At 40.6% G+C, this 23916-nt stretch overlaps 1 protein-coding gene across 1 annotated transcript in view; it reads left to right on the top strand.

The window, feature by feature from the left end:
* Positions 1–22793, top strand: part of LOC128733834 (titin homolog) — a gene marked incomplete at its 5' end in the record, with an annotated part of 102662 nt that extends 79869 nt beyond the window's left edge. The window contains 4 exons of the mRNA XM_053827652.1: positions 11436–13584; positions 14400–15155; positions 21366–21626; positions 21701–22793. Of these exons, the coding sequence (XP_053683627.1) occupies positions 11436–13584; positions 14400–15155; positions 21366–21626; positions 21701–21742 (3208 nt within the window). The remainder of the gene's footprint in view (positions 1–11435; positions 13585–14399; positions 15156–21365; positions 21627–21700) is intronic.
* Between the last annotated feature and the right edge of the window lie 1123 nt (positions 22794–23916).

Genomic DNA, 23916 nt, shown 5'->3' with positions numbered 1-23916 from the left:
TTGGCTTTTTTCAACCGCCTAATCCCACAACATGCGGCTTCGTTAGAAATAATCTTTTCCTGACACAAAGATCCAGGGCTACGACATGCGGCACTCCATGGCACCGAACGAACAGTGAGTGTGAGCATGCAAATCTCATATTCAGATTACCGCCGCTCGGCTGTAGTCGCGTATCCTTGGATCTCCATGGTCATCCCGCTACCGATACGAAGAAGAAAAAAAAACACCGCAAATCTAGGTCATCGCTTGGCGCATCTCTTGTTACTGCTCAACCCGGACGGCGCGCCGCTGCCGACGACGACGGTGGCGTACTATTTATTTACAGTCGCTGAACCATCCACACTAAGCGTGTCATTGACGATCAATGAAGGCCAAGAAGTTTCTATACTTACTGCGCTTCACCCTACCTATGTCTACCGATACACATACGGCTCCCTACCCGACACACAGTGCCGGTACGGCACCACCACCGACCGTGCCTTTTGCATCTTTGCCTTCAAGCATGCGACGGCGGCTTGGCTTGTCAGTTTGGCGTTTAGTTAAGCTGCTATTTAGTACGGTGTGCATTATATTTGTCCGGTGTGACTCCATAGCGTGTGCTCAGTAGGAAACAGATTGCCGTTGAGGGCAGATCTCCTGCTGCACAGGTTGCCGATAACAGATCCAAGGCGATCGCGCGATATTGAGTGATGAGGAATTATCAATTCTAATTGATTTTCCACCATATGAAATTTGATCTGAAATGATTAAAATGACGAAATCATGCTAAAAATTTTGGTTACCTCATGGCCAAATTCATGCACAGCATCGAAAGCAAAAAACTTACATGCATATTTAAGCAACATTCGTGAAAGTGACAATGCTCAACGAGATAATTCCGAAAGGAAGGTATATTACCGCAAAAGACACCCGGCTCGAATTAAAACCTTCAATGCAAGCGACAGCGACGGCGACGGCTTTTGTGTGATATAGGTTAGTTCAACTTCGGGTTCGTAGCCTTGACATGCGGGGCGCTGCGGCTTGCTTGGCTACAATTGCCGCCGCCGACTGGAACTTGATTGCCTTTTGCTGTCTTCAGGGCAGTTCGCTCACTCAGAGTCGGCTTGTTAGCTGGAAATTGATGGCCGAACACTTCGACTGCAGTGGGCTTAGGGGTTTTACAATCAACATGCACTATAATGCTCGCTCATTTAAATATGCTGATGGCCGGTTGATGGAGAAGATTGGTGTTTAATTCTAGTACTAGGCAGGTACTTCGCAAACGTGGGCGGATGTTTCGTAGGTGGTTTGAATTATTGGAGGCGTGCTGTGTGTTGGTTTCTAAATACTAAAGTTTGATTTTATCCAGAAATATGATAAATGTAACGACGTTCAAGCTTTTTTTTCTATGTCCGTAAAATTACAAATGATTGTACAGTCATACAGCCCAGTAAAGCAATGCCTTGCAAATTAGTGCTGAAATTCCGAGGAAAAAATTAGATGCCACGTTCGTTGACAGCCGCAGCACGAATGCACTTGTTGCTTTACACCTATGCAAATGATTTGCGCTATTCTTGACTATTCTTCGCGCCCGCCGGAACGACTGCCGCAACTTACACACCAATAGCCAAAGTCATACCTACTTGGCAACTAATACACCTTTTTGTGGGCAGAATCGCTCGACTCGTCACCCATTACCCCCTCGGGCGATCTAACCAGATGCTGCCACGAGCGCTCAGTTAGTGGTTACGTAAATCTTCCTGCGAGTTGTTTTTCCAGAAAAACACGACGACACTGTGGTGTTCTTTTCCCACAAACCCGGCTGCACGCGCAAGATGCGATGCACATCTCGATGCACCAACGTGCAGCGAGGCAGTCTGTAACTCTACAGCTTCTCAAGAGATCCTACAAACACACACACGCAATGCTATCCAACGACTTGCTTCTAATGATCATTATTACACAGCACAGAGGGCTTTGCAGCCTGGTTGTGGTTGTATTCCCCCAACAAATGGCTGCTTCCGTGCCGTTAATCTTTCGTGGATCATCGAGATCGAATGTATCCGAGCCAGCAGCAGAATGCGTCCCGAAGAGGGGCAGGCAGGTAACGGCTGCGATGGCGGAAGGGCTTCTCATGCGGTTTAGAAATAAATTACTGCTCAGATCAAGGTTAACCGAAGCCCTCAAGTCGAGGTACGGTTTGTTTGGGTGGTAGTTGTTTACTCAGCAGATCGTGGCCGCACAGCAGTTTTATCAACGTGCCACTTCCGTTGACCTTCGAGAAATCGACGGTTTGCTAATGAGGGAAAGAAGTTAATCATATCCAGAACTTTAAATTAGGAGGATCCTATCTTTTACAAATCAGGTTTACCAAAAGGTTATATTTTACAGCGCTTGTTTTTATTAAAAACAAGAACATTTAAAGCAAAAAATGTAAATTCTTGCAAAAAGTTTTTGTTTTTAAGATATCGATCCTGCATTTCGGAAAAAAAATTTCTTTTCCTAAATTATTCAGTTTTTATGCGAACAAACATGCGGCTTTTAAAACAAGTGTACAAATGTGACAGCTTTTTCATGTTTAAAACACTTCTTCAATAGATAACAGTGTAAAATAATAGTGGAGTGATAATTTATTGATTTAATTTTTGTTTTGCTCACTTGCACTTAAATTCAAGTGTTATTCGTTATCATGGCACAACATGAGCTGGTGACTGGCGGATGCTTAAAATTAAACGGTATATCATCGGGTTACTCCAAAGAAGCGGTTCATTGGACCATCTCAAGAATTGAACTCAACACTTAGGAAGAATATCGACAAGAATTCAAAATTTGTACACTAATTTAGAAAACTAAAAAGAGATTTTTGTTCTTTTGCTCTAAAATATCCATGATTTTCTGTCACAAAAAATTAAAAAAATGCATGTCTAACAAACATTTACAGCTGGTATACTTTTCCTAAGAAAAAGCTGTGCGTTATCGAATTGGGCAATAGATGTGTGTCACCTGTATTGTCAGATTCTGAACCGAGCCGAAATTGATTTTTTTCTTAACCAAAGAAAGTGACCATAAACGCGGCAGAACATTATCAAATCTTTGTACTTTGTTAATTCAGTTTGTTGCATTTCTTGTCTAAAATATGCCAAAAATGATGTCATGCAGAAAAAGTATAAATCTGATTTAGCTCGCCAAATCCTCGAAACATTGTACCTATCACACATTTGTCATTAACACACATTACACATTCCAGGCAAATTCTCTAATATACAACAAATTTCAGAATGCCACATCCTCCCCCCGCATAAAATGAACAATTCAGTATATGATATTATTACAGGTCCATTACAGATTATGTACATTGTTGGTACAGTCTTCGTATTACTCTTGTTTGTTTCATTGAAATTCTTTGGGCACAGGATTACAATTATCCGGCTCAACTCCATCAATGGGTATGAGCAGTCCGTAAACTGTGTCAGCCTGCCACAAAAGACGATCATTAAGACTGTCGCAGTGGCCTTTTAACCCAATGCTCTTCTTGCATCTAAAAAAAATAATTGAAATTCGTTAACTATCATACATAGCCTGCATGAGCAATCGCTCACTGTCGTAATATGACGACCTAAGATATAAAGTACTACTTGTCATAAATGATGGGATTTGATACTCGTCCCTTGTTTGATCTTGTCATTGATATTGTACATCTAAGGGTCTTACCTTCCTGAAGTCAATGGTCATATTCTACCTATTCAAAGTTTTCATAACGTTGGCCCAATGTTGCGAATCGAGCGAGAAGCTAAAGGGTGTCCACGGTAAAATTGCAACACACTCAAATTCCTCTAACTTTTGAACCGTTGGGTAAAATCAACTGAAAATTTGCATGGAGAAAGTTTAAAGTGCATTGCTTATACCGTGTGAATCTTTTTACCAGGTGCGCAAAGATATGAAAAATGTCGTCGAAAGAACAGCTCGTTTGCGAAAAAGTTCTGCACAAGTGCATCGAAAATCAGAATCTGTCACATCGTGCCATCGGTAAAAGGTTGGGTATCCCAAATTCTACCCACTGCAAAAGATAAGTTTGATGTTCCGGAGAGTCTCCGAAAACAGAAAATTCTTGATTTGGCAAGCAATTTGTTCATGTGGAAAGCGAAGTACACCTTTCGCGAGCTTAGGTACCATAGGTACAATGTTTCCAAAAGCGATTTCTTCCTCTTCTGAAGTCTCATAACTGTTCTACGATCTTCTGGTAGGATTTGACTTCATGCCATTGTGAAAAGGCCATGCTGGAGTGGCATAAGGCAAATAATGTGATTTCGGGCCGAAAGATCATAAGCCTTCAAATACACCGGTGCTGCGGCCAATCGAGAAATACTAGGCTATTAATGAAGCAGAATCTTCTGAAACATTCTAAAGTAGTCAAAACAGTTGGAAAAATGAAGAAAGTGTTGGTAAATATGCAAATCGTGTCGATTTTGAGGTTGTGCAAGATCTCATAAATGGATGTAATAAAATAAAAACGCTAAAACTAAGTGTAATCGTTTCATTCGATGCCATGAAAGTTTAGTGACAATCGGATAAAAACTCGAATTTTGCGAATTAATTTTGTGTGTTGCAATTTAACCGTAGACACCCTTTAATGTTGTCTAATCTCACGCGAGTGAGAAGCATAGCATTCAACGCTTACGTCGTACACGCAAGCGTAAAAAACAGCCATCGGTGCTGTGTGCAAACATTCTGCTACCTACACACTCGCGCACACACATCCCCACATCGTCTTCCTGCATAGCTTATTCGCGAGTCAAATAACTCCTGAGCAGTCAGGTACCCGTCACGGGCGGGAGTGCAAACCTTCGCGAGTTATCCGTTTAAGCACCTCGGGCTGCAACGAACAACGAGAGCGACGATCACAAAATCTCGTCGCAATTCATGAATAAGTACAAGCGAGAATCCGAAAGGGACGCTTATGCCGGCGCGTTCGTTAGAATGAGTACGCGTGTGGGAGAAAATTAGACCACACGAGAGTCGGCTTCGCAACACTGCATTGATCTTAGGCTCATCTCGACATTAGCTCCATAGGTGTTAGCGTTTTTCCAATTCAATCACAGCACAGGTTGGCCATGGCCCTCTCGCCGGCTCAACTTTAATCCGAATTGGCTCTGGGTTTTTCCCGGCTCAATCTTAATATACGTTTAAATCTATCTGATGGTAATTTCCATTACCACACAATAGAAATTTTGATGGATGTTGTTTTACAACGAAGTACTGCGCCTAAAATCAACCTGTTAATGGTTGCGATTGCGTTGATAGTTTATGGATTGATAGTTTATAATATTTAATGGTTTAAGTATTACATTTGGGGGCTCCGTAGCCGCAAGGTTAGCGAGTCTGCTTTGACAAGCAAGGGGTCGTGGGTTTGAATCTTAGTAGAATCAAGCCATTCGATGTCAAGTGACTTTATCATGGGTTCATTCTCAGGCCCCTCATTTACCCTTCTTTAATGCTGAATTCTATATTTACCCGCTGAAGCCTCTAGACAGTGCAAAAGTCCCTCCTATAGTTAAATGTACTGGTCAGAGGAAAGTATGAGTCCTTGCCAGGGACGGCGATACTGCAATCATCCAGCTCTCGATGAAGCTCGATAAACACAACACACCCAGCAATAAATACCCAAACAAGCCCCACCTAAAAACAACTCATAGTGTGAACAACTTCGCAAAACAAGCCTCAGCCGAAGCAAATCACCGCATTTCATTCGGAATTTCCTCCGGATAGCCAATATATTGCGTTACAAAATATATTTCATATTTCTTACCTCGGATTTTACCTCTAAAAATCACACCGAAGCTTGAATTTGGCGAAAAGATCGCCAATGTGATTTCCTGAAAGCAAACAAATTTTAATCATTCCAAATAATGAAGTTCTATATTAAAAACTCGTAACTTGCAATTGAATGCATAATATAAATTATTCGATAACTACTTTAATGTCATCCTTATACAAAACAATCCCTCCCTTGAGAAAAACTGTCGTTCAATAGAACATCAGAACGTTCTCCATAACTTTTTCCTGGTTCTTAAAGTCGTTTTCAAAGACCCATGCGCGACGATAGGATAAGGTAATATTTCAGCTGGTACCAATAGCCGCACACTCGAAAATATCAGGAAAAATGCAAACAACGATCGTGCAGCATTTCAATTTTTGTGGAATATTTTAGCTACGCGTTCCAAGAAATTCTTGAGTTCAAGAAAATACTTTCTTAGTTTGTCAGCTAGCAAACCTACAAAGATGGCGTCTTGCTGTATCGCCCATTCGAATTAATTTTTTCTTTGCTTCTTCGAGCGACGCATGGTTGTCTATTTTGCTTTAATATAAACAGAAAAAGTGCAACAACAGAACTGTATGCGTAAAATTATATGTTTTTATCCTGATTTTATGCATTTAATGAAAATATCGCCGAGTGCGCGGCCATTGGAACTGCGCGGCGATTGGTGCTTTCACGGAATTCTATTTATGGCTTATTATGATAAATTATGCAGATTTACTCTAGAAATTGGCACGAATATTCGAGAAACTGTTTTTGGGCTTAACGAGCAGTGGCAAACTATATTTCCAGTAACGCACTATGGGCAAAAACGAGCGAAAAAACAGACGCGACCTGCAGGCTGATAAAATATAGGTGATCTTATGTAAAATTTCCTGTTTGCCATCGAGAAGTGCCCCATTTTGCTCATTTTTCCCTATTTTTAAAATTGTTTACACCAATTGAGCTATACCAATTAAATTTTTGAGAGAACAAAACTTAAAAACCTGATATTTTTGTGTAAAAAACTGCAAGGTATACAGCCCTAAGGGGTGTACGAAAGGGTGACGTAGGACTATATCAGATCATCAGTTCAAAGACTAATGTAAACTGCATTTCTGGCATATGTATGTTCATAAGAATCTGTGAGTGACACTGTTTAAGTGAATGTTTAAAAGAGAAGAGCGAAATATTCAGATTCAAATCTTCATTTAATGCAATGGTGGCTTTGAAAATACGTGGACGGGGGTTCATAAGTACATTGCCTGCAACCTTTCAGTCAGAGAAATTTCTTTTGAAAATCACTTGTGTGCATCATAAAGGTTGAAATGGTAATGAATTATCCTCCTACCGCAGGAGTGAGGGGTATCAAAGCATCATAAAATAAATAAATTAAAAATAAATTCATGCCTCCAAAAAGCCCACAAAGGCCCAATCTGGTGCCATTTGCTTGATTAGTTCTCGAGTTATGAAGAAATTTATATTTCATTTGTATGGGATCTCCCCTTTTTTTTTAAAAAAAGGTTCTACTCCGCCATAGAAAAAATCCCCCCCTTGTTAAAAGACGAATGGGTCTCATTATACCATAGAAAAAAATCCTACCTTTTAAAACCCCCACATGCCAAATTTGGTTTCATTTGCTTGACTAGTTCTAAAGTTATGAGGAAATTTGTATTTCATTTGTATGGGAGCCCCCCTTCTTAGAAGAAGAAGGAGCCTCAGTACACCATAGAAAAACATTTTACCTCCAAAAACCCCCACCAGCCAATTTTGGTTCCTTTTGCTTGAATAGTTCTCGAGTTATGAGGAAATTTGGAAATTTGAATATTATTTGTATGCCCCCCCCCCCTCCTAAAGAGGGGAAGGGTCTGAATTTACCATAGAAAAAATTTTCGTGTTCTGAAACCCCTACATTCCAAATTTGCTTGATTAGTTCTAGAGTTTAGAGGAAATTTGTATTTCATTTGTACGGGAGCCCCCCCCCCCTCTTAGAAGGAGAAAAGGGCTCTGTATACCGTAGAAAAGTAATTCTGCCTTCTGAAACCCCCACATGCCAGATTTGGTTCCATTGGCTTGATTAGTTCTCGAGTTTTGAGGAAATTTGTATTTCATTTGTATAGGAGCCCCCCCTCTTACGCCCCCTAAAATTGCTCTCTTACCCCTCTAATTGCTGGTCATTTTATCTATCCAACGACATATAAATTGTTCAGTTGCATTCAGTAGTTTAGTAGTTATTAGCAGTTGAAATCTTTCATTCAAACGTTACACCTCTATTTTCGTTTTCACAAAGTGCTACCCTGTCCCAATATAGTAAACAAAGACGTAGTCCTACGTCAAAAGTCCGCAGAATCGAATAGGGCCTACCCCTTTTAGTTTAGAGCACAATAATTTTTTTGGTTGAACTCGTGTTACCAAGCCGACCATATCAAACGGGAACTCAACCAATAAAAATAATGGGCTCTAAACTAAATGGGGTAAACCCTATTCTATTCTGCAGACTATTTACACAACAATTTCAGGTTTTTAAGTTTAATTTTCTCGAACTTTAGGTTGGTATAATCCAATAAGTGTGAAAAAATGTCAAAAATACATGAAAATGAGCAAAATGGGGCACTTTCCGATGACAAACAGGAAAGGGGTGGGCATAACGAAATTCTCCAGAAAATTTTACATGAGATCACCTATATTTTATCAACCTGCAGGTCGTTCCTTAATTGCGTCTGTTTTTTCGCTCGTTTGCCCATAGTGCAACGTTTTGCGCTAAACGGGCCAATTAAATAAAATTTTTTCAAGTTTTTCAGCAATTTTCGAACAAAAAATCTCAATTTGTACTCACATACAACATTATGTTTTACTGAAGTTTGTGTTTATTCTACACGTAATTGCCACGGCCTTATAAAGGGTTAACAAAACGATTCTTTTATATGAGAATCAGCAAATAACATTAAATCATAAGAGAAGAAACTACCTTTTTTTAAAATAATATGCTTATCTCTGCTTATCAGTACAGTATCATTAAAATACTCTGCTTATTTCTGCTTGGTTCATTCCAGTACAATCCGCTCACAGTTCTTCACGATATACAGCCATACCTCTAGATTTAGTCATTATAACCGTCGAACTCTATCGTCTATCCTTTTCCGTAAACTTGCATTCCCCTCTTTCTCACTTTGCCCACTTCGCAATTGATCAATTTGCTCAGTCGTGTTTAACTTCCGGGTATAAGCCGGATTCCACTCCTTGGAAACTACGGTGACGCCATTTTCGTTGTACCACTGTTTTGTCGAATTCGAGTAGTCACCAGGAAGGAACAGAAATACTCTATTTTGAGATGAAAACTTTTGGCCTAAATTTCATCTTGATTTCAATTCCAGTTTAAACAAACTGACGATGCACAATACACTACTATCACATGTGCAAGGCAGAAGCGCCAAGAACGTTTCTTGGTATTGAATATATTGAGTATTGACATTGCCAACACTTTCTTTCAATAGACTTAGCCTTTGATATCCTCGAACAATGTATCAAAATCAGTTTATATCGTTTGTTGAGCAACTAAGAAATTACGGTGGGTAATACGGTACACGCAGTATTCCCTAATGCGTTAATTAGAGGAATACAGTCTCAACATAATTCATTAATCATTCATGAATTCAAGCTGCCGCTTTTATTAGGCTGAAAATAGGGTGAATTTGTTTCCATCGTAAACCAAGCTCTGAGTATCATGCGCTTGCAGTTCCACGCATCTTTTTTACTGTGCGCTAAATATCCAGTCGATATTCGATGCCTTGGCTGTGGGGTACTGACCCCAGTTTTCATTTCTTAGAACCACAGTGACGCCATTGGCGTTGTACCACCCTTTGGTCGAATATGTTCTACTGTCATAAGATGAAGCATAACGTTCAAATTAGGTCCAATTTTCAGTCCATTTCCAAGTGGATCAAATTTTATTCGACTAATATTTACAAATTTTGCTGTGTTATGATAATTTTCAAACGACCAAATCAGTTGTATTACTTCAGACAAAAATTGAACCGAAAACAGAGAAATAACTCTTTTTGATTTCATGTCTTTATAAATGGTGAAAAAATACTGGTAAGACGCCGTAACATTCTTCAGTAGTGGAGCAGTTTGTCAGTTCAAATCTAAGGATGACAGTCAAATATTGCACCCTCGATAGCACACATTATACCTACCACCACGTCTCATTAGCATGTTAAATAACTATAAAACTGCACTCAATGCCATTCTCGTTCACTTATCGTGTGTGAGTTGTCACTTCTTCCAGCATCGATAGAAAACCGCCTTTGATCTAAGATCTTCTATACCGGCGCGCAGCATTCTATTCGCATCCCTCCGCGTGAAGTGCACGTTAGATTTTTGTTCACCCCAGCTAGAATAGTTACAAGGACTTACCTTGACGGGTCGATCTCGGCCGCAGTTAATGCTATTCCTATGGCTGGATGTTACCCGGAGAGGAAATCGCTCAGCTTGTAAATTCCTATTTCAAAACCGCACCGGACGCCGTGGATTGCGTCGACGCCGTTTCGCACCAGACACATATCAAGTGCGTTTTAACTAAGTTTTGCCGCAAGCTGCTGGTGCTGCTGCTGCTGCTGCTGCTGCCACCGCAATGCACTGTCAATGTTGAATTATCTTCTCTCGCGCTCGACAAAGGGGTGGAGCGGGCAATACCGAACCGTGTCGACCGATATGTTACGGCGATCCTTGAAAGTCCAACTGTGCACAATCAAGTTCCTCTACCACCCCGTCCATATGGCGCTTCTTCCTACGGTAACACATGGTTATCGGAGTTGCTTCCGTTGCAATCGGTACAATACCCGCACTCAGTGCCAACACCGAGCATGGTAACCTTTCGGTCGAACAGCAATTGCATTGGATAGTGACTGTACAGTCTAATGCCCATGCCTAATCCTACTCAAGTTAGCCGCTGCCGTGGCTGCAACCTTGCACGTTCCAATCAAGTTTGCCTTCTGACACAGTTTTTCAAAAGATCATAGAATGTAACCCATACCGAGATCCGCGCGCGAAGGTAAGAACATTCTTGATTTGCGCACAGCCAGGGGCAGGGGCGGTGGATCGCAACATCCGAGATTTACATGGCTCCGGTTGTTCTAATAATTGCAAACTCCGATCACTAACTGCTGCCGCCGCACCAGTAATGTGTATGGCCGTATGCTATTAAAATAAACAACCACCAAGGATGGCCTTGTTGAATGATTTGAGCTTCATTGGCTCGCTGGCTGGCTGACTGGCTGGCTGGCTGGAACCGTAGTTCAGATGATTGGCTGCCAATAGAGCAAATGGCTAAGAACCTGAGCTAATTTCGGCTGTATGCATGCATGTCTACCTACACACATTCTCTGCAATTCATTGCAAAGTTCAATGCCGTTGTGCACATCTATCCAGCAAACAAGCGGGAAGGTCTAACTCTCGAAATGGATTATTAAATAATTATCGAAACAATGCGGCGTGGTGCCACACGTTATTCGATTTTTTTTCCGTCAAGATGATCAGCGCCGGAGGAAGCAACCGCAAGGTCTTTTCGGAAATAAATAGAAATTTGCATTTTCTACAATATGAATTAAATTAATTTGTAGATTGATAATTTGTTTTATTGTTCTTTTTTTTTGTATTCCAGACTAAACAGACGCAGTATGCACGTTATGGAAGAGGGCGGCGATGTGCTCGTCTGCTCAGATGCCAAAATAGTTAGTCTAAAATCTGCTCTCGGAACAGCGACGAAACCGTCGTCAGCGGAGGAAGCCTCAACCATCGGTAAAGTTTCCGACGTCAAAGAAGCCAAGGTAAAGCAACAGATAGTGGCATCCCCTGACGCACAGGATAAACCAAAAGATTCGCACGAAGACACCGAAAGTGTGCCACCGAGTGGTGTCGTCGTCAGTGGTGAAGCGCACAGGAATGAAGAGAATAAGGAAAACATGACGGTCAAGGACGCTACAAAGGAAGTTCGACGGGATGTCACCGATGACAAGGTGAAACAAAGCGATGACGATCGAACTGATAGACGAGGGCGAAAAGCAGCTAAAGATGAAGCGGAATTGATGGATTCCGTGATGGACGAAATAGACGATATAGTAGACGAAGCCAAATACCAGAATGGATCAAAGGGTGACTTCAACGATGAACTCGCGTTCCAAATGGATGCCGATGGTAGTCAACCGGATGAGGATCATTATGACGAAGACGATGACGAAGAGGACGATGAAGAGGGGGCTGTGGATTTGTCCTCGTCTTACGATGCAAACAAAAGCGACCGAGAAGATAACGGCAGGCAGAGTCAAACCGATGAATCAGATGCGGTGGAGATGATTGAAAGCTCGCCGGAAAAAAGCTCGAGTGCGGCTAGTATAAACAAGTCTCCGAAAAAATCGCCGCCCCCCAAACTAGAAAGTGATCTCAGTAGTACCGTGAAGCAAACAAGCGAATCATCAGTGTCTGTGAAAAATGATGCAGTAGAAGACGTTGAAAAGCAGCAAAAATCTGACGAAAAACCATCCCCAGCTGTTGTATGCAATGCAAGTCCAAAAAGAAAGGACGAAAACCTGGAAGCTATAAAAGAACCCGAAACGGTTTCACGAAAACGTCGACGGTCGGTTGAACCGGATGAAGAACGTGAAGAAGAGCCACTGATACCGTCGAAGAAATTAAAACGTGAGCTAGAGTGCAACTTCCAGGCACACGATTTGCTGCTGAAAGAGTACATAGACACAACCACTAAGAACTCAATAGACGATGTACAAAAGCACACCGATGCGCTGCAGGTCGAAATTCGGACCCTAAACGAAATGATACGTGCCAAAGAGAACGAATGGAACAACATGATCCATTTGAAGAAGGTGAAAGAAGAAATTTTGCTACGATTGACGCGCAAAAAACACGTACTGAACCTCTCCGATACCAAACTAGGCGAAGAATCGGAATTCTCCAATTTTGATTCGACCAATCTAACAAATGTGCGTTCGGCGTCGGTCGGCCCTAGGCCCCCGACACCGCCACCGGAAGTGGACGTCCGGCCTGCTTCCGTTACGCCGTTACACAGCAACACCTTAAGTAGTGGCAGCAGAAATGCCAGTAGCTCGAGCCACTCGATACCCGGCGTTCGTCAGCATTCTTCACTTCCGAACAGCAAGGACCACCACAACCTGTTCGCCCAGTTCAATCACAGCAACAGTTCCGTAACCATGGTGCCATTATCAACATCCCCCGCGTTGATCACTTCCACAAATACGATCCTGCAATCCCGGGCTAATATGAAGTCCGCCGAAGTAGCGCGGGAAAAACCGAACGCTGTTCAAATTCAGCGCCAAATTCTGCCGAAACCAATTCTCTCCAATCATCAGCAGATTTTGAACAATTTGGCCATGTCAGCTGGGCTGACTGCGGCTGCTATAACCAGCGCTAGCGGTTCCACATCGATCTCGAATACTGCACCGACGGCGACCAACGCTGCAAACGCGGCGGCGGCCGCTATCGCAGCCAACAACATTCTGGCCGGCTTGTCTGCCCAGGCAGCTGCGCTGCTCAACGGTCATCACAGTCCTTCCGGCTCGAATCATCATCAGCAGTCGGGAAATCATCTGCAGGTTGGCCGACAAGGCGTTATCAAAGACGTCAAAAGTATTATCGCTGACTACAGGCAGAAACACCCGGAACAGGTTCCCCGCCGAGGGCGTCGTCTGAAGAATATTCCCAACTATGACGGTGGAAAAGGTGGCTCCGCAGCATCACGAATGACGGAATTGAGTTTCCTACTGGCAGCAGCAGAGGTGAGTCGATAAACTGCTTCATCTATCATTGAGGAAAGCATACTCATTTGGCCCATTTTGGCATGCTCGTACTGCTTTTGTTTTGTAACGTGTCGATAAAGCTTTGTCCTGTGGGTTTATGATTTGCTGACCAACACTCATTTCATCCTTAACCCCCCCTTTAAGTGGACGGACATTTTTTTTTATTTGCTAGACAGACTAGGGAACTCGGGCTTAGGGAACACCGCTGGGTGTATAGACATATTTCAAAATCAGTGCTCAACATTCGATCCCACTAACATTAAGCTTATGCTAAGAAAATGACTAAAAGGTGCTTTCATCTGGTTGAAAATAAGGTTCACCTTTTGTTGTATTATTTGGAGTTATGATTACATACTCAACTGACGTGTTATTCTATCGAGACTGCAAAAGTTCTAATTGATAGGTTAAAAATGTTAATCTTAAAAACGATGATCATGCTGTCAAAATTATTCACTGGATTCGATCGCTTAGTTTCTAAAATATGGACCCATAGTTGTAAACAATATTGGCGGAGAGGCTTGAAAATTTGTTAGAAAAGCGATAATACCACCAAATGTAGTTTATTCAGGATTTCATTACTGAAACTAACTAATGACAACACACACCTACGAAGACGATTGCTTATGTATGTTTGGCTTTCAATTTCCTTTCTTCCTGCATCCTCCATCATAGTATTCATTTCATCATCTTCCTCCGACATCATCGAAAACCACATCCCATGCACGATTTGTTTTATTTCCATTCATATTCCCTAGTTGCTTACACTCTCTTCGACCCCGCCCATTTTTTTGCAGAATTCCCGTCCCTCTAGCAACGATTCGTCCCAGAGCAATTCCAACAACCTGCCGGCCGGCGGTGGCAGCTCGAACCCACCCGGCCTTTCCTTCAAAGATGTCCTGGTGCAATTTGCCAAAATGAGCCAATCCGATCGTAATTTGCTGTCCAATCTGAGCAGCCTGACCAGCGCTGCTGTGGCAGCCACAACTGCAACTGCCTCAGCTACAACCAATTCTTCATCTTCTTCCCAGCAACAGCAGCAGCAGCAGCAATCGCAGCAGAATGCTGCCGCCAATCTTAGCAAGGGAGCGTACCCGGAAGTTACGCTGCATCCAGTAATGAACTCCAATTCCACTTCCGGTACGGTTTCCAACGCTGAAATGAATCATACCGGTGGAAGCCAACACACCAACGGCTCTAATCAGGCACAGAACAATAGCAACAACAGCTCGACCAATTCCCTTCTACATGGAATCCTCACAAAATCCTCTTCCCGACCGAACGCAACCGGATTCACTTCGTTCTCACCAACTCTAGCCCGCCTGTTGACAGCGCCGGAACGGATGAGCTCGCAGGCGGCAACCGTCACTTCCGGCGCTCTCGCAAACCTACAGGCCAACACCGGGCTGAATCTATCCAAGTCTAACAGTGAAATCACGATCACGCCGGTCGTGGCATCCAATCTTCAGCAATCGCTGCTGGCCCATCAGCAGCAACTTCAAGAGCAGCAGAAGCAGCTACAGCGGCTACGGGAGCAGCATTTCCTAAACATGGTGAGTGTTTTAGAAGGTTTGCCCTGTGTCCGCGGAAATGCAGTTGGGGCTTTTGACATTTAATTTCATGGTTCAGTTCAGTTAGTGACATAACTCCACTTACAGTCCACTTACAGTGAAATTCTAAAATATAAAATAAGTGCTGTGCATAAAGAATATGCAAATTAACTCTGTAGGCTTTTAGTTAAGATCTTGAAAAACTGAAAGTTCCTGTTAAATAATCTCAATAAATAAACAAATGAAAATCATTAGAATTTTTACGGCATGATAAAAATTGATGAGAATATTCTTGAGCAACCTTTAAGCTCGGTGTATATTTTCAGCATCATACCAGAATAACCTGAACGTTTCATTATTCCTATACTTATGTTATGTATAGGTCACTCCATGCATGATAACCGTTGAAGATGTTTAAACTGATTACACTGATTTCTCGTTTTTTGAACCAAATTTGGGCAAACTGTTCATTTTAGCTTAAAAATTAAAAAAAATAACTTTGGTACCGATTAAACCGTACCTTTAAAAGAAGTCCTGTTTTTGTCAAATCCAAAAATTATTTAAATATATTAAAGTGCATAATTTGCACGCACTCTCGTGCTGCGTGCATGTTTCGTGGTTCACTCGCGAGTCCTTTCGAATCGCACGGAGGACCGATTGTCCTGTATGTTGTTATTTACCATCACTATTAAAGATGTGATCCGGCAAGCGGGTCACGAAACGATAGAAGCGATCTTCGACCAAACTAGTCAACTCTTAGCCTTAGCGGACAAGCTTGACATTATTACTAGAAACCTTGGGACGACCGACGCAATCTTTACCACACTAAAAACGGAGGCTAGGAGGAGGACCGACAGTGACTATTGACGGTGATAAACTGAACCGCCGACAATAATTTGAGTAAGGAGATTCAACGACGCACTTAAGCTGAAAGTCGGGCTTATTTTGCCCTCCGCTATACACTTCGATCAAGAAGCATACGCCGACACACAGAGATTACGATGTACAAAACGCTACACAGACCCGGTTAGTCTTCTGCGGACTTGTAACCTGAGTTAAGACATTGCTTACGAAGGACATACGTGCACTTGCCGTCTTTGAGCGAAAGGTATTGCGGACTCTGGCGAGCTACAGGCATTGTTTGATTTCCATCATACATTTGGCGTAGGGCCGACCACACCGCAAGAATGCCGGACGACTGTGTAGTGAAATCTGTCCTCTTCAAGAACCCCACCTGCACCAGAAATAGAAGGGCAGGCCAATTATTTACGTGAATTCCACATATTTTGCACGCATACTAATGAAATGTATTTACGTGAAAATCAGATAGATGTTATTATTTTTTCCAATTATGATCAACTAAACATCACGTAACTGCCTGTAGAGAAATTTATGTGATCTATCATGTAAAAAGGATGTGTCAATTATTTTGAATGCAGGACCGACTACACTGGCGTAAATCGTATATCAGTCCAATATGAATTTTCGGATATGTTAAGTTTTAGCGCTAAACAGGAGTAATTGTTCTTGAATTTGTAAAAAAATAGCTTGCGTAAAAAAAATATAAAACAGAATATCAGGCCAGTTTGTCCCATGTTAAAAATAGTTGTATATCAGTCGCATTACGGTGGCCATAAGAAGAACTAACAAACAAGAGCAAAACAAAACTCACATTTAAAATGGCAAATGAATGATAACATAATTTTGTTTGCTTGTATTCGAATTACAGATAAAATATAAAAAAGCATAATCACAGATTATATAAAAAACATACGGTTTATCAATTTTTCGGTCACTGATTTTGCCATCATGACCATTGCCGAGACCATTGTGATCTTCTCTGGAAGTTCATTGAGACTTTCCGCTGATTTACTTCAGTTTCCCAAAGACTCGTCGACATTATCATACACTAGCGTGCCCAGACATAAACAAAACGTGGAAAACCCAACCTTCAGAAGAAGGTTTTAGCCTGGAAAAATCAAGGAATCGTAGGATGGCTAGCTTATTATTGTTTATCACAAAAATACTAGCTTATTAGATTAATTAGTCCGACCTTTTGAGTGCAATTGGATTTAACATTAAAGTTGAAATTGGAGTATAAATTAGTCTCTAAAGTGGATTTGAAATTAGACTTGAATTTGGAGTAATTCAAACTAGAAGTTTTACTTTGAATTAAACATGTAATAAGATTTAATACAGAATTTGAAATGTTTATTTAAAATTGGACTTGAAAATTTACTAGAAATTGGAATTGAATTGGATTTCGAATTGAATTTGACACTAGACTTGAAATCAGAGTTGAAATTCGACATGCAATTGGATTTGAAATTAAGCTCAAAATCGAACTTAAAATCGAATTCAAATTGAACATAAATTGGATCAGTTTTTGTTTTAAGAATGCCTACCAGTTGGCTTCGAGGTATGACGCTGGTCTAATAAGCCAGTCGTCGTAAGTTCGAATCTCGACTGGGAGAGACTGTTAGAATCCATAGGATCGTAGCACCTTAATAGCTGGCTGCGTATAAAAACAGTCTGTCGTATAAAAACAGAAGGTCAAGTTTCGATAACGGAATGTGTAGCACCCCTAGGCTTTGCTTTTTGGATTTAAGATTAGACTTGGAATTACATTTGAAATTAGACTTGAAATTGGACTGAAAATTGAACTAGACATTGGACGTTGTATGAGGCTTGAATTTGTACTAATTTCAACTCGTAGTTTGGTTTCAAGCTGGACATGGACATGAAATTAGACACGAAGTTTTACTAGAAATCAGGTTGTCATTCTTCGTCATATTTTCTCACACGGTTTACCTCTTTTTCGTTTCGTTTCGTTTTTTCTATTTTTTAGTCCTGTTTTTACACTTTTTGTTCTGGTTTTCTCCTTTCCTGTATCGTTATCTTGGTATTCGCTCTTAATTTTCTTTTTTTCCTTCCGTTTTTTCTCGTTTTATATCATTTCATTTTTTGCCACATGTTCTCTGTTTCATTGTTTCCTTTTCCTCGTGTCCTGTCTCATTTTATCTAATTTGTTTTCTATTTTCTTCTTATTTTTCACACGTTTTTTATTATTTACTTTTCCGTTTTCCATCTTTTCTTTTTTATCGTTTTTCGTTTCCAGGTTTCGTGTGTTTCTGACTCCTTATATCTCCTTTTCCTTCTTTTCTATCTTCGCTTATTTCATTTTTGGCTCCCTTTTTTCCCTTTGCTTTTCAAGTTTGTTTCCTATGTGTTCCAAGTGTTATTCTTTTTGTTTTTTCATCTGTTTCTCTCCCGTTTTATTCTTTACTTTGGTCGGTTTTTTCTTTTATCTGTCGCTATTCTACTTTCCCATTTGGTTTCTCTTATTCTCTATTCCATTTTTCCCACCTTTTCTATCACATTACTGTTCAGTTTTGTTTCTTTTGGTTTTACTGCTTTCTATTCCGGTTTTCGTTTTCGTGTTCCGTTCTTTTTATTATGTCTTACTTTTTCTCCATTTCTGTTTTTGTTTTCCCGTTTAAGCCGTTGTTTGGCTTCCGTTTTCACTTTTTTCTTTCCTTTTTCTCATTTTTTCTTTTCTGCTTTTATTTCTCCATATTCTTGCTCCCGTATTTTCTCCTTTCATGTTCCTCTATTTTCAATGCTGTTTTTTCTTCTTTTTTCTCCTGTTTTTCTCCATTTTTGTTGTGTTTTCTTTTTTCTGTCTTGTTTATCCTCAGATTCTTTCTCATTTTCCTCGATTTCTTGGTTTTTTCTTCTTTTCTCTCAAATTCTGTCCGGTCTTTTCTTTTTTTGTCTTGTTTGTTCTTATTCTTTCTCCCGTTTTCTTATGATCAATTTTTTTTCTTTTTGTGCCCCGTTTTCCCTCCCACGAATTTTCTTTCGGTTTTCTTACTTTCATACCGGTTTTTTCTCTCATGTTTATTTCCCCTATCTTTTTTTCCGACGCTATTCTTTTCCCTCTTAGTTTGCTATATTTCGCTGTCTGTTCCGCCTTCACTTTCTTGTCTTGTTTCCGCTCTTCTTCTGTCCCGTTTTCCTACTTTTTCCGTCAGGTTTTTTTCTTGTCATGTCTTTCCATCGATTTTTCTTTTTTCTGTCCGCTCCTCTTTCTCTGTTCCGTGCTTCTTTTTCTATCCCGTATTCGCCCTTTTCCCTTTGTTTTGCTTCTGTTTCCATTTTTCTGTTCTGTTTGTTTCTGTTTTTATTTTTCCCTTTCTTCGTTTTTGTCTATATTGCTTTTTCACTTATGTCATGCTCTTCTTCTTTTTGTGTCATATTCTGTTTTATTTATTCCGTTCGATTTCTGTTATATCCCTTTTTTCTTCCCTTTCCACTTTTTATCTATTTTTCCATTTTTTGTTTCAAAACAGAAGTCTTGTTCCCGGCCGGTTTTTAATTATCTGTCCAGTTAGTCCGTATTTTTTCTCGTTTTCTTTATTACGTTTACTTTTTTTGTCTAGTTTTTCTTCTTTGCTCCTCGGTTTTCCCTTTTTCCATCCAGTCCACGGTGGTCCGGATTTGAAAAAATGCGGACATTAGCAATTGGGTAAAAAATGCGTAATTTTTCAAGGGTGGTGTCTTCGGAGAAGTTTAATAATAAAATATAGCGCATCTTTTTGCTCTATTAGGGTGACCATGAATTCACCTATTAGGGTGATACAAACTTCTCTTACCGGTTGCGAAATATAATGATGTGTTAAAAAGGAGTACGATGCAAACGATTTTTTTTATTGCTTTCGAGTATTCTACAAAGTTATTCAGTATGCTACAATACACATTTTCTCTGAAGACTGTCGCTAGGATGCATATTTAAGTTATAAAATAATGAAAAAAAAAATTACAATATTTTTTTCAATTTCGGGCAACTCCGCGCAAACCAGGCAGCCATTAGGTGAAAGTACTATATTTTATCTATAAAAAAATATGTCCATCAGGAGATCTCCAAAGGAATCTCAGAAAAAGCAATTAATAAATGTGCTATTTTTTGATATTTTTATAGACTTCTCCGAAGACACCACCCTTGAAAAATTACGCATTTTTTACCCAATTACTAATGTCCGCATTTTTTCAAATCTGGACCACCGTGCAGTCTTCTCTTTATTACCTCCGGTTCTCTCTGTTTCTCTTCCTTTTCCTTCTTTTGCGACTTTTTTTCTTCTTTTATGTCCCGTTCTCTCTCCCACTCTGTCACACTTTTTTCGGTTTTCTTTTATTCATGTCTATTTTTCTTCTTTTTCTCTCTCGCGTGTTTCCTTTTTTTCTAGTTAGGGTACGTACCTAAGTGTGCCCCAGTCTGGGGGACTATCACTAAGAAACGGGGGATTTGGTCAGCAGTTTCGTATTGTTGAATTTAAAAGGCAAACGAGAATAATTTTTGACAGGCATTACTTTCAGGTATGGGCAGTCGGTAGGTGGGTTTTGAACATGTCTCTAGTGAACGAGATAATGTTTTTTCACACGGATCAATTAAAACACGTTTAAAAAAAATTACTCTGACTCGAATTTATTCGCTGACAGAGAGTTGCTCGATAAGCACACAAATTTTTAGGTGGTTGCTTCGAAAATTTAGTTAATTTGGTTTCTATTCGTGAGAGTCTGGAAGAGTACATTGTCAGAAGGGGAAAAAATGGTATGGCAAAGTAGTACAAATTGAACATTTGAGCAGAGTTAAGTGGCATTCACATACTCCACCAAAATTAGACCTCTCTCCAATTGACGAACAAGGTGTCCAATGGCGAAAGAATATATCGACAATTCCAAGGCAAACGAAAGTAGAACACAAAAAAAGAGATACGGCAACTACCTATAAAGAATTTTTAACAGAAAACAGTAACTGCTAATCTAGGTCTGTACATATACTAAATTTAAAGTTAAATGTCCTGGTTTTCATATTCAGCTTTATCATATTCAACTTTACTAAAAATACTGTCCACTATTTTCCGATCGACCAATAGGAATCATTTGATCAGCATGATTGTTATTCTAAGGTGCTTCTATCAATAATTAAAATGAATTTAAATAATTATTAGCCTGTCGGATCAAACAGTCTCTTTTTTTCTGACTGAACACGAATAAGTGTGTTGGTTTACTTAAAGAGCGCCTTGAACTTCGTCATCAGAATAAGGCCATAAAATTGAATAAAACCTTGTTACTGTCCGATATAACCACCGCGAAAAGCCCAATTTATTAGAACACTATAAACTTAGCATTGCCATTCCGATATGTTTGCAGGATGACGAAGCGGACGACAGCGTCGATCGGTTGGTAATCGATGAGGGCGATGACCATCACGGTTCTTCCAGTGCTTCGCGTGCCGACGGTCAGCATGGTCACCACCGGGATCGGGAACCGAGCGTGGTAATCACAACGCGCGGTGGAAATGGGCCCGACTTCGAGAACGACGTGCCCGAGTGTCAGGGATGCAAAAAGCGGGAAGCGCAGTTCGTCTGCGCTGGCTGCGGTAATCAGTGGTACTGTAGCCGCGAATGTCAGGTAAGACGACCGAGTTGCGTAATGCTGTTTGCGTTTCTAATATTAGACTGCGTTTTTTTTTTTGTCTCAATTAGGTCAACGCTTGGGACGACCACTCCGAAGTTTGCACAGGCTAATTACGTCGGAGCGAAAATTCAAATGCTTAACGACGGGCTGCGGCGATGACGTCTACCACTATTACTGCTTTGAAAAGGTATTATTTTTATTGCAAATGACTATTTGAACGCAAACATAATAAGACACATTGAACTATCCATTTATCCTAGTAAGCAAAATATGCAAACACACTGCAGCATAATTTATCAGTATAGGATTTCTAACAATTCAAGCAAACCAAGATTTTCAAACACTTTGAATGGCAACCCCAGATAAATAATTTTTAAGATGATAATAGCAGCGGATGAATACACTATTGAGAGATAACAACATTCCCTCCGTAGGAGGGCAATAGGGAATGGATTACCCTGAGAGAATTTCTAATCCTATTTGTTTCATTTTGATTGTACCACAATCGGTTAGGTGTGCAATCATCCTCCTAGGAGGAACAACAGACACACACAGTATAGCATTAGAATTTAGGTTGCATTTCTTTGCTTGATAAGTGATAATAGTAGTTTACAGAAAGAGACCGATTATATTTCATCCGATTTTTGTACTTTGAACAATTGCCCATTTTTTCAGTACATTTCATTTTCTCGCGATTATTCTTTGGTTCGAAAGTGAAAATAGCAGCGTTATTGTAGTTAAAGAGCATCAAGTCATAAAATTTTGCTAATGACTTTAATTCTTAACAATATTCAATAGAAACAATCGGAAACAAATAAAGAAAATGACAAGAGATCAAAAAAAAGGAACTAGAAATGTGTGTATGCGAAACAGTGAAAACTACACTTATTTAAACATTACTATAAATTACATCCTGTAATTGATCTTATATATTTACCAACACATTTATGATACCAGTGCACAGCTAACATACCTACATAAAAATCGCAACTGAAGCATTGATCGCTAAGTATGACATACGAAGGTACCAGTAGATAAATGTGTGCGAAAGAGGATGAACAACAGGCCTTGTCCGGTGTGCCTCGGCGCCACTGACGGGATGGTTTATTAATACATGCGCGAATTTGATTGTGAAACGAAACAGAAATATAAATCAACAGCAGTAAAGTTTGCCTTGCAACTGCACAATAGCTAAAGCAACCGAAAGTGCCTTTCCTACCAATGTACCGATGACCATTATTATTGGGGAAATATCTATATGTGAGTTTTGAGTTTTTAGGAGAACGATTAAGTGAGATTTATGACGGCAACATGCAGCCCAGTAGTCAAAGCGAAACAGATGCAACACATGCAGTATCTTAATTGAGTCCAACTAATTGTAAGCTAGGTTCCGAACGACATCAAGCAACCGATAAATTCCATTGCTGCAGCATGCTGGAGAAAGAAACAGTAGGATCCTGGTCACCGATACTGTCAGATGGAGTGGACCGCCATGAAGGACATTTTGCAAAGAAGGTGTTAGAGAGTGAACAGTTTTTATTTCAAGAAAAAGCGTTTGACTGACTCATCCTCGATCCTGCTGACAGGCATTTCCCTGGAATGCTTTAACAATGGAGAACCCGAGTGAGTGAAATTGCTGTGGCTGATGACGTTGGCTTGCTTGCCTTATGCCAAATTGCCGTATTGAGCAAACTTGAGGAATTCATCGGCCAAAGAATGCCAGATAGTGATTCAAAAATTCAAATAATCTTAATCAAATTATGTGTGTAGAATTCAAACAACTTTCTTACAATTAAATAAAACTGTTACCGTCCACACAAGGTACAGTTTCCACTCAGTGAACATAAACAGCAGGGCCCAATTTGGGTTTGGTCATCTCTGGCGTTCGATGACTTAACCCAAATTGGGCTTAGAAAAGATAAGCGAAAACTGGGATTTGTTCACGTAGTTCCGTGATAATAACAACATAGAGTCACATGGTTTCCCGTGAAGGCCGAACAGCAAAATTAATTAGCCACATCTGCATCAGCGGCAAGCAAATAGCAGCACAGAGCCGGGGTGGCTCTTACCGTATCAAGAATTCCTGTCCACTGTACTCGGTCCTGGGCTACTCGTCGCCACTTTGGTGAACGTCTCGAAACACGCAAGTCGGCTTCAACCTGGTCGAGTCATCTAGCACGTTGGTCTTACTATTCCTGATGCCAATTTGATCTGAACAGTCATCCGGCATTCCTGCAGCGTGGTGTGGCCGGGCCACCGTAGTCTCCCAACATTCGCCTTAGCA

This window comes from Sabethes cyaneus, chromosome 2 (assembly GCF_943734655.1).
Source record: "Sabethes cyaneus chromosome 2, idSabCyanKW18_F2, whole genome shotgun sequence".
Lineage (NCBI taxonomy): Eukaryota > Metazoa > Arthropoda > Insecta > Diptera > Culicidae > Sabethes > Sabethes cyaneus.
Note: the sequence above shows the minus strand (reverse complement) of the source record. Positions and strands in the feature narration are given on the sequence as shown.